This window comes from Xyrauchen texanus, chromosome 2 (genome assembly GCF_025860055.1).
Source record: "Xyrauchen texanus isolate HMW12.3.18 chromosome 2, RBS_HiC_50CHRs, whole genome shotgun sequence".
Classification (NCBI taxonomy): Eukaryota; Metazoa; Chordata; class Actinopteri; order Cypriniformes; family Catostomidae; genus Xyrauchen; species Xyrauchen texanus.
In genome coordinates this window covers 60,212,037-60,224,503 of record NC_068277.1, presented here as the reverse complement: position 1 = coordinate 60,224,503, position 12,467 = coordinate 60,212,037, and the positions used below count along the sequence as shown (strand labels likewise).

The 12,467-nt window shown below is 38.7% G+C and overlaps 1 protein-coding gene across 12 annotated transcripts in view; it reads right to left on the bottom strand.

Moving 5' to 3' along the window:
• LOC127656331 (adhesion G protein-coupled receptor L3-like) overlaps positions 1–12,467 on the bottom strand; it is a 338,006-nt gene that overhangs the window by 157,115 nt on the left and 168,424 nt on the right. For all 12 annotated transcript variants that reach the window (XM_052144613.1, XM_052144656.1, XM_052144639.1 and 9 more), the window contains exon 4: positions 3,406–3,515. In XM_052144613.1, coding sequence (XP_052000573.1) covers positions 3,406–3,515 — 110 coding nt within the window. The remainder of the gene's footprint in view (positions 1–3,405; positions 3,516–12,467) is intronic.

Here is a 12,467-nt window from a genome sequence, read left to right as displayed (position 1 = left end):
AATTCACGCATCTTTCCACATGGCTCACTATTAATAACAGGCATAAATTACCATGCGCCCCATTTAGAGGGAGAACCACTAATCGTGACTACAAGGAGGTTACCCCATGTGACTCTACCCTCCCTAGCATCCGGGCCAATTTGGTTGCTTAGAAGACCTGGCTGGAGTAATTCAGCACGGTCTGGATTTGAACTTGTGACTCTAGGGGTGGTAGTCAGCATCAATACTCGCTGAGCTACCCAGACCCTGTGATGGGAATGCTTCTTAATATGTGAATTGTTTTCATAAATCTAGTACCTAGGGTTAGAGGCAGGGATGGGAATAGTAAGGAATGTAACGATTCCTATTTTTGGGCCTCTTACTTATTCCTGCTGCCTTATATCTATGGCTGAATCACAGCAGTGCTGATATACGTAACAACAGCACTCTTGCTCATATGATATTGCTTTATTTTCCTGTCACTTGAGAACATGTTTTTATTCGTTTTTAATAATAATAATAATAATAATAATAATGCTTTCAAACATTGAGCAGCCCTCTTCTTATAACTTGTTCTTGCCATGGTAGGGAGCCTTGGGGTGTTTCCAAAAAAAGTTGCAAGGTTTTGCTCTGCCAAAAGTGCGGCTCGTGTCTCGTGCCTTGAGTCAAGTAGGTTGTTGTTGCTTTCCATAATTTTTCTCCACTCCCCCAGACTGATGTCTCAATTTGAGCTGGTGCTGATAGTGTAGTTGGTGGGTATGTATCGGCTATTCCATGGATCTGCAGCGTCTGTGTGTGCCAAGAATTGTGTAACGCCATACAAGCTTTCACAATGTCCATTCGTGCTCATCCACGTGAGGTATACTTTCACAGCTGTGTGCACACAAATGTGCAAGAGGCAGAACGGAAGTATACCTGGGCCTTAGGCTAACACATGAGCTGAAAGTGTCATAGAAGCAACACGAAATGACATGATTGTTTCAGAAAATGTACTTTTCGTGTAGCATTTGCTTTTAGGACACCATCGGTTAGGTTTAGGTGTTGGTTTAGGGTAAGGCTGTATGTAATGTTTACCTCTCATTTTCTTTTAGCACACTATTGATAAGGTTTATGTTAATGTATTAGGTTAGGGAGGTACGATTTACTCTTTAAAACCTCCATCTAACCTTCAGCTTAAAAAACTTGTCTGATCACGACACCATTCTGCTCACTTTTGGCGCCCCCCGCTGGACATTTCACTGGGAAACTGTAGCAAAATGTGAAATCAATGAATTAATGATTTTTTTTTTTGCTATGGTCACGTAATTTTCATGACATCGGGCTGCTTTTCTTCACGTCACAGTTTCTGTTACCAGATTTTAAAGCAATGGTTAAAGTAATTGGCCTTTTTTTCCTCTTTTGGACGAAAACCGAAATTTATGCCATTTTCGGCTGAAATGTTTTGGTTATTATTACACTTTCGTGTTGGGTCAAATGATCAGAATATTGTATCACCAATAAGAAAACAAAAAGTACTATTTCAAATAACAGTGTTTTGTAGTAAAAACAATTATTCAGTGAAAAGGGCTGCACGATTTAGACCAAAAAATAAATTAAAATCTTGCATTTCATTTGAATAATATTGCGATTACAACACTAACTGCGATATGACAGACATTTAAAACCCCAGAAATATGTCGCCACGGCTTTTATACCAATTCTAAAAGAACGAAAAGGCATTAAATTACATTAAAACAGTAGTTTTTGCGTAAAAAGAAACAAAAAACATAATTACGCTATTCCAATCATCTCTCTGGAGTTCATAAGCTCTGCTCCTCCCTCCCCTCTTTGTGTTTCCTTTAATAAGTCATTAATTCACTCTTCCTCACTGTAACTCTTCTTCACGTTTATTCAATATAACCACCGAATAACAATAAAATGCAATGAGTTACAGCTGTCACCGATAACATTATCCTACACAGGGAAGCGTCTCTTGCTCTAATGCAAACATCCTCTGGATAATTCAATGTAAATTACACACGTGAGACTGCAGGAACTTAATTGACACTTACATATTTGTAATATTAACTGGGGAGATTTTATTTTCAATGTGGTTACAAAATAAACTAATGAACAAAAGTATTTCAGCCTAAAGCATTAAGAAAAAACTACAACAATGCATTACTGCTGATAGCTGGTCTTCTAGCAATAAGATATGAGAGCATTATTTGGAATATAGTCACTGCTACAGTTAAGGTTTAACATTAAAGGAATAGCTCACCCAAGAATGAAAATACTCTCATCATTTACACAACATCCTGCCATCCCAGACGCATTTAACTTACTTTCTTCTGCAGAAAATAAATGAAGATTTTTAGAAGAAAATTTCAGCTCTGTAGGTCCATACAATGCAAGCGAATGGTGACCACACATTTCAAGCTCCAAAAAGCACAAAAAGACAGCATAAAAGTCTCTTTTTTTTTTTTTTACTATAAATAGTCCTCCCTCTCCGCGATATGCACAAAGAATGTTAATCGCCAAAAAAAGAAAAAGAAAAGAAAAACCCTTAGGAGAGAGGAGTGCTTAGGAGGCCGGTTTGAGAACATATTATTTCACTTCTGAAGACCTGGATTATACCACTGGAGGAGTCGTATGGATGACTTTTATGCTGCCTTTATGTGATTTTTAAGCTTCAAAGTTCTGGCCACCATTCACTTGCATTGTATGGACCTACAGTGCTGAGATATTCTTCTAAAAATCTTAATTTGTGCTGCAAATTGATTATTACGTGGCTCATTGTATGTATCACAGCGTTTCCATGGTGAATTAAACAACAGAGGAGCTACAACAACATTGACTTTTGTACACTTTCACACGAATCACGAGTAAAACGGCAGATTATCAGTTCATAAACACTTATATTCACCATGTCTAGCTAGAAGACCGCTGCAGTAAACACTGCAGCTCCTGCACAGGTATTCCTGCAGGCAGATAGATGCAACGCTCAGGTCGCATAACTAAAGATACAGAAGAGCAAATCTATCATAGCCAAAAGCTATCATTAGCTATCTGGCAATTTACTCATTTGACAAAGTGAAGCACTTTTATAGTTTATCACGCAGCCAAAGTCATCGCACAAACCTCCTCTCTCTCTCTCTCTCACACACACACACACACACACACACACAGATGGCAGATAGGAACGGATAGGTTCAAATGAAGGAGAGAGTTTTAACTGTAGAAAAAATAAGTTGTGAGATAAATCACAGGTTCTCGAGTTCTCGTGCTGGCCTTCCCCTAAATCTGAAAAAAAGAATCATTTTGTAGTGTGGTTTAGTGGCAACACATTCTGTGAAAAAACAAAACATTCATCTTGAATCATGGACAGAGCACTCAGCATGGGATACACCCTCTGTGTGTTTGTGTTCATGTTAAAGGGATACATACTGTATGGAACGCATTCGTATTGAACTTCCAGGTATTTGAATGTTCCAGGACAGGGGTCGGGAAAGGCGTCTGGTCCAGCCACTACAGCGCACTGCGTCCGGTTATTACACCTGAAAACCAAACGCAACAAACAAGATTAGAGGTTAGAGGTGTTTGTTAAGGCAAGAATTACTATTGCTCATATTTAGTTTTTAAAAAAATCCCCAACACCAAGAATTACATTTTGGGGCATAACCTGTTACTACAGTACAACGTTTGTGCCGCAGACTTGAAAGGTGTGCTTTACTTGCCCCGCTTCCCTTAGTTACATTTCCTGACGCCATCAAGCTATCTATCTACACACACACACACACACACACACACACACACACACACACACACACACACACACACACACACATATATATTATACACACACTTTGTCTATTCAATATTTTTCAAACAATAAAACAGGCAAAAAAATACAAAATAATCCCAAAAACTTGCATTGAACTGAATTGTATTTATTTATAGAAAAAGATGTTATTAATGTAAAATGCTAAATCAGATTTTGTATTTAAAATGATGTACTTTGAAATTTTGTGGAATAATTTAATAAACTAATTTTTGTTCTATTAATTAAATATACACAGTAGACATATACGTAAATATATACATACATATAACCAGTAATGGTCCGTGCATTTTAAGTCGGCCTTCATCGCGATTCGTGCAATTAAGAAACCACCTATGGACATCGCACGTTACTTTGCAGACAACTAATAATACCAATTGACAATTTAAAAACATCCACGCATGAAAGCCAAAGCTTGGAACGACACTGAATAGTCAAGCCAGCCTCATTTGAACTGGAGCATGCATGTATCGTGAAATACATTATTAAATAAAGAGTTGGATACGTCTCCTTAACTGACATTCAAATATCATAAATGATCCTATTCATCTAACTGGGAGGTCTATAATACCCAGAAACATCTATCTAATAATACTTTAACTGACACGGAATGATCCAGCAGCCTAATTTACACTTAGAAAACTCCAGATGTTGCTATAGCGATACAAAAAGCACTTATCAAATTAATTAAAGTAAAAATCAGCCCTCCAATCCTGTTTAATGCATTAAGCAATCACACAGTCATGCAGAACATCTCGGGATTTTAAATCCATAAAGATATCTTTCTCAACGGCAATACCAGTAGTGATGACAGCAGACTCTGTCAGCTTGATCTCGCGCTCTTCGCTCTTGAAATACGTAGTTGAATTTCTATTATACTGAAGGTCTTTGTATTGTGCTTAATATTTGCAGGGCTTGTCCGATCATATCTGCTTGCAAGTGTTATTTTCACAATCAAAATGTATTACAGTGTCCTCAAATCCCTCATTAACAAATAGACATACATTTTTAAATATACAACATAATATAAATGTACAGATCACTACCTAAATATAAATGTATAAAAATTTTTACATTATTAGGGGCCAACCACCTAACGAGGTCTCTAGGGCAAACTCTATAGCAGAATTTGACATTCTTACATTTAACCCTTGTGTGGTGTTCAATTTTTGGACCCTTTGGTACTGTTCGGGTCAAATTGACCGGAGACATTATTGGGGTTTTAAAAAAAATATTGTCATTATCTCAGTTCCACACAATATAGATAAGATATATGATTACATTTTTCAATTAATCTCTGTTAGATAACATTGTTAAGGAAGTGTAATTCGTTTTTTGCGATAAAGTTATAATTTATGTAAATAAATCCACTAAATAAAGACTTGGATATCTTCAGAACAGAATGTCTTAGAGGCTTGCGGATTAGCGTCTTTGAGTCAGGTTAGTAAGCAGGCAATAAGAATCACTCGCTTAGATGTGTATCTCAGGATCAGAATGTCTTAGAGATTCATTGTTGGCTTGTATGACTCAATACACAAAGCAGCCTTCTTAGTATCTCCCTGGCAACTACCTAGCAACCACATTGGCTTACCCTAGCAACCAAATAGCAAATCATATATCTCTGCACGAAAAATCGTAGATACATCCGGGTTGATATATTTCACTCAGGATAGAAAGGAGCCTTGATAAGTATCACCCTGTTAACTGCCTAGCAACCAGATGTGATTACCCTAGCAATCATGGAACAACACCAATATCTCTGGACCAGAACATACTACTGTCATGTGGGTGGCCTTTTTCAACTTGGGGCAGTTGGAGTGACATTGTGGTAAAATTAATTTTACCACTCAAATTTTCTTCTTACCTGTTAGATGTATATATATATATGTGTGTGTGTGTGTGTGTATGTGTGTGTGTGTGTATGTGTGTGTGTGTGTGAATGGCTATGGAAAAATAGGATTTTAATGGTATAGTTCCCTTCTACTAACAGGGGCTGACTGGACCATGGTAACTAGCCAGATCTTGATCCCCTCTTGCAGACTGACAAATTACTAGTTACTGGAAACATGTGGCATTGTGCCTAGTTAAGACACAGTCTTACTGTTGGCCTTTAGACACCTTACTCTCCTGATATCTCTTATCACTTATCTCAGATTAAACTGGTATAAAAAGTATCCACTCCATCCCATAATTACCAAAGCAGCCACATGGTCAAGATTCAGTGAGTTATACAGTGAGTACAGTGAACCACTGCCTGCCAAGGGAACCTTTATCATGCCAGTTGGAGTTTAATAACAGCAAGTTACAAGGAAGTGTTTCCTGATAAGATGCAACACAAACTCTCCCTTAATCTCATCGCAAGCCTTAGTTCAACAAGGATAAGTTATTTATCTGTGTTGTGCATAGCCCAAAATTCATCCACTGTTCGAAAATTTGCCAATTGAACATGCGTCTGCTCTGCTGGACGCAAACAAACATTACCCACTTATATGCACGGCCGGGTCAGGTGAAGTTGAGCTCAGAATCTAATCAGGTTTCACCACGGGACTGAAAGGATTTGTTGTAGATTAACCTAAAATTTATCCAACGCAATGAGGATTACACTCCAAATCCAGCAATCCAAACTCAATTCTGTTTGGACAATCACATTTCTCTGCCGTTGATGGCATATTTTCCCAACCAATGCTCTGGAGAATACGGTCATAACACAAACATCAGCAGCACCAAAACGTGCACTGAGGACTGGCCTTGAAATTAGAATGACGTGAATCAATGCAAGAGCATCGCTTTATTGATTAAAGTCACAAACGGTCCAATACCTAGTCATGTGTCTGCAAACAGACTAATTATCAAACTAGCATCAACTCTTTACCTCAACCAACAAACTGCTTTCTACAGCTGAAGGCACACAAGCCAGTGTCTGTCTGGGTTTCTGAAGACAGAATCAATAAATCATTCTAGATTTGGAGAGGGAAAAGAAGTTTTCTGCTTCTGCTTTGTCCACTAATGTCCTTGTCTATTGATTGAATCGCCACCAGTGAAAACATTAAGATAAAACTAAGAGGAAATACATCCAGGGTCAGGAGCACTGCTAGACTTTTTTAATTTTTTCGCTGTTTCTACACTGCCCCAGTTTAAGTTCACTGGTAAATTCTTGTCTGACATTGGGTGTTATTGTATAACTTGGAAAAACCTGACAATATTTCAACAATCATGTTGAGAGTCTGCTGTTTAGAATCAGAAATAATGGGTTAACAAAATGGTCTGAATCAATTTGAAACCCATTCTGCATTATGTGCAAACACTGGGTGCAATGAATCAACCACAAAGAGGGGGAAAACTTTCAAGGGCTTTGACAAGCTAGTTGGTAAATCTCGTCAGTTTGTTTATAATGTTATTAAGAACTCCAATGTAACACATGATGCAAATCAGTGGTTCCCAGCTGGTAGCTCATGAGCCACGACACAAAAATGGGTTGCACGTCTGTTCTGATCAAAGAAATGTGTTCCATTCATTCTGTTGGCGTCAACGTCTTTGCCATGTTTTGGCACAAATTCATTTGTCATTTGGTAGAAGCTAGCATAAGTTATATAATGATAATTATGAAAAACTTATAGATATTAATTTCCATATTACTGAACATAAGCCTACCATTGGCCTACAGTTCACAGCAATCCCTTTTGAATTCGTCAATCTGACCAAGGAAGATTTATTATGAGGACTTGTCTACAGACTTGTCTACGGATGCATCAATGTACACCTGACGCCTCGGTGACGTGCTCCGTTCGTTTGGCTCTTACCTCACAGGTAGGTCCTTCAGGTTGACTTAGATGGGAGTGGTGTCCAAGTCACAGTTCTGATTCTAAAGTCACACCAACTACCTACCGGTGTACCTAAGGGTACAGTGCTTGGGCCCCTCCTCTCCACATCACTGGGATCTTTCATTAAGGCACATGGCTTTTCCTAGCATTGCTATGCCGATGAAACACAACTCTACCTCTCACTCTAGCCTAACAATCCTACGATAGCTGCATGGATCTCAGCCTGCCTGCAGACATTTCATGGAGGATGAAAGAACACCACCTCCAATTCAACCCAGAAAAGATACTTGTTTTCCAGCAGGCCATCATAATGGTGCTATTCAAATAGACTCGTCAACAATTACACTATACAGGACAGCCAGAAGTCTCTGGGTTGTGTTTGATGTTCAGTAGAACTTCACAGACCACATTGCATGGACAGCTTGATCGAGCAGATTTGAGGTGTAGGAAACTATTAGAAAGATCAGAACCCTCGGAGCATGTTACGCAACTCCTTGCCCAAGCTCATGTTATATCTAAACTGGACTACTGCAATGCTCTTCTGGCAGGACAGTCAAACCTCTGCTATTGTTTCAGAACGCGGCTGCACGACTGGTCTTCAATAAGCCCAAGAGTGTGCATATAACACCTCTCTTCATTGAACTGCACTGAATGACAATGGTTGCTCGCATTATGTTCAGTAATTAAAAATAAGGTAATTTAAAAGTATTTTTTAGATAATTGTATACCAACCCCAACCCATGTCTTTACTGATAATAAGCACATGTTTAATACAACCTCAACCCAAGAAGCAAGCTAAATTACCATTAAGAGCTTTTACTATTACTAATTACTATTTTTATTTATTTTTATATTTAATACAGTTTAATGGCCAGTAAGAAATATCTCTGGCTGATAAATATTCCCAATGATGTTTGCTGTTTGGTTTTCGGCATCATTTACACACGCACGCATGCCACGCACAAACAATCAGGTCTATCATCAAGTCATCACGCTAAATAGCTGATAGGTAAAATATCAAGCTTCATGCTTTAATAATTCATTTTTGTGTTTCTATCAGAGGTCTGTGAGTGGGCTGACATTTAAATAAGGGCTAGTTAGTTTTCCTTGTGTCAGGCAATGCCTGTCCGCTCCACCACATTTGATATTGTTTATGAAAAATATGAGTGTTGATATAAAGTGTGTGCCTCTTGCCATTTTGGACAGTGATTCAACAGACACATTACAAGACAAATATACAATTCATTATGTCTGCTGGCTACAGAACCACCAACATTTGAATTTTCAAAGCTCTTATGAGAGATAGAAATAAAGAATAAAGGGGACTCTGGTTTGAGGGCTACAAAAAAATTTCTTCAAAATACAAAAGGAACCAAACAACAGAATCCATTGAACCAAAAACCTATGCTGTAGACTAGAACAATTGAAGTATTTATCATATTAAGCTATATATATATATGTATGTATGTATGTATATATATATATATATGTATACATTTAAAAAGTGATGAGAAAATGCCTACTATATGTTATTTCGGCACAAATTCACCTGTCACTTGGTAGAAGCTAGCCAAGTTAGGTAGTTTCTAATATGGACAACCGTGATTGCCAACCATGAAAAACATTTATAAATATGGGTTTACCCTCAGCAAAGATAAATATGTTTGCCACCCACGGTGTGCATTGAGCTGTAAATTTTTGGCTGCCGAAAGCATGAAGTCATATAAATTCAGGAGAAGAAACCAAATGTAAATAATTGTGGAAATTGTTGGACCTATAGTTAAGGTTAAACCTTATCTAACACAGTTAAACATACAATCCAGTACTAAACCTGTACAAGAATTCCATTCCTAAACAACATTGTAATCCTGAAGACACTGATTCCCATTTTCAGGTTTGGAGCTAAACTCTGCATGAAGTGGCCTTCCAGGAGTGGATATAAATAGCTATGCCCTAAACCCTGACCTACCACAGTAACACACACCTTAACCAATAAACCAAGAAAGCTTAAATACTAATCCCTAACAAATACAGCACACCCTTATTTATTCTTAAAACTGCGGATGTTGCCTGGATCTGCCTTCATTCATTAAAAGTAATCATCCATTGTTGATATTCTACTTGCCAATCATCTCCACACCTGAGTCAGAGACACATCCACCCACTCCCAAGGAACTGCCGTGTAGACAGAGTGGATGTTTATGCATGTACAGTATCTTGTGTTTTAGTGTGTAATACATCTCTGTCTATGGTAGGCTAGACCCCTGCTGTGATGTGCTCCAAAATGATAAAGCAAGCCTCTGTTGCATATACAACAAACACCTCCACTCACACACAAATAGACAGGCACAAAGTGTTACATGAAATGAAAACAAATTACCAGACCAATTCCCTTCAAATGATAGTAATTCTAAAAAACATCACAACCAACAATTTGCAAAACATCCCGATGCTTTGTGCAATGCGTTTGTTTTTAAAAGCAGATATCGCTTCACCAAGAATTCAAACATTTAGAGAATGCTTATTTATTTTCAGCATTGGGGACAGAAATGATATTCACCCTTCTTAGTTTTGAGAGATCTGCAGTGTTAAAATCATGCGGTTTAGTTAGGTCATTTATTGTAGATGTGGCCCTGATCCAGGCACAGAGTCTGGATGATAAAACATTTTTGTGTTGTTTTTTGTCATTAGTAATAAATACATTTGTAATTTATTTGTGCTGTATGTGCCTGAAAGAGAGACAAACGTTCAGACAAAGAGAGCACAAGCTACACCCTCTATAATGAAACTGGAGGCCTATTGGTTTGCTTTGTACATATATAAAATGCTAGAATATTTTAAAAAGAGATTTTAGTGGGTAATTCAAAGAAAGACATACCCTGGTCGACTTTCACTCCAATATCAAAAGACAATAAAGCCGCCTAACAGCAAAACATTTTATCATTTGTATTATTGTTATGACAATTAAGCACATTTCAGGTCAAATTCTTGTTACTATAATTACATCTAATGCAGTTTTGCTTATCACATAAATATGAGTTGCTATAAGGATGTTTATATATTGCTCCTAAAAACAAGTTCAAATTACTTCAGAACCCACCCAACAGAGAATGTTCAGACAACTTTAGCTAGTATTATGTAAAATATCAATATCAAAATATCAATATCAAAAGTAACAGTCAGTATCTGGTGTGGCCACCAGCTGCATTAAGTACTGCAGTGCATCTCCTCCTCATGGACTGCATCATATTTGCCAGTTCTTGCTTCTTGGGGGGGAATATCCCTAGCCCTCACCCTTCGATCCATCAGGTCCCCGACATGCTCAATGAGATTGAGATCCGGGCTCTTCGCTGGACATGGCAGAACACTGATATTCCTGTCTTGCATCACGCACAGAATGAGCAGTATGGCTGGTGGCATTGTCATGCTGGAGGGTCATGCCAGGATGAGCCTGCAGGAAGGGTACCACATCAGGGAGGAGGATGTCTTCCCTATAACGCACAGCGTTGAGACTGCCTGCAATGACAACAAGCTCAGTCCGATGATGCTGTGAAACACCACCCCAGACCATGACGGACCCTCCACCTCCAAATCAATCACGCTCCAGAGTACAGGCCTCGGTGTAACACTCATTCCTTTGACAATACACACGAGTCCGTCCATCACCCCTGGTGAGACAAAACTGCGACTCGTCAGTGAAGAGCACTTTTTGTCAGTCCTGTCTGGTCCAGCGAATGTGGGTTTGTGCCCATAGGCGTTGTTGTTGCCGGTGATGTCTGGTAAGGACCTGCCTTACAACAGGCCTACAAGCCCTCAGTCCAGCCTCTCTCAGCTTATTGCGGACAGTCTGAGCACTGATGGAGGGATTATGTGTTCCTGGTGTAACTCGGGCAGTTGTTGTTGCCTTCCTGTACCTGTCCCGTAGGTGTGATACTGGGATGTACCGATCATATGCAGGTGTTGTTACAAGTAGTCTGCCACTGCGAGGATGATCGCAGTCCTTCCTGTCTTCCTGTAGCGTTGACTTAGTCGTCTCAAATTATGGACATTGTGATTTATTGCCCTGGCCACATCTGCAGTCCTCATGCCTCCATGCAGCATGACTAAGGCATGTTCACGCAGATGAGCAGGGACCCTGGGCATCTTTCTTTTGGCGTTTTTCAGAGTCAGTAGAAATGTCTCTTTAGTATCCTACGTTTTTATAACTGTAACCTTAATTGCCTAACGTCTGTAAGCTGTTAGTGTTTTAAAGACCGTTCCACAGGTGCATGTTCATTAATTGTTTATGGTATAATATGTCAATATGTTCTCTAAATGTAATTGTCTGGGGAGCACATGCAGTCATATTTACAGCAACACATCAAAGTTTAAAAATGCAACTTTAATTAGATCTCCATTACTTTTTAACTCCATTTACAAAATCTTAAGGCTTGAATACCTCTGCTCCCAACCACCAGAATGTGGAAATAAATTTGACCTTCTGATCAGACTCATTGTGTCCGCGATCTTCCTCCACGACAGATTACTGTCAGATGAAACAGCACATACCGCTCAATGTGCAACAGATCGAAATTGCCCCTCTTCTCTGCAAATGATACCAAAGACAATAGCGAGAAGGAAAATTAGTATATTAAATGTAATTAGAAAAGATTACTAGCTGAAACCGGGACATAATTACATTGTTTATAGAAATGATGGACACAGCTCTGGGACGTTTGTTCACCCATCTTAAAAGCAACGAGAAAACAATCCCTCATAACATTTAATCCCATGACCGAATGAATTTAAGACTTGCTCTGATTTAAGACTTTTTTGAGGTTTTAATTTGTAGAAGGGCGAATTAAGAT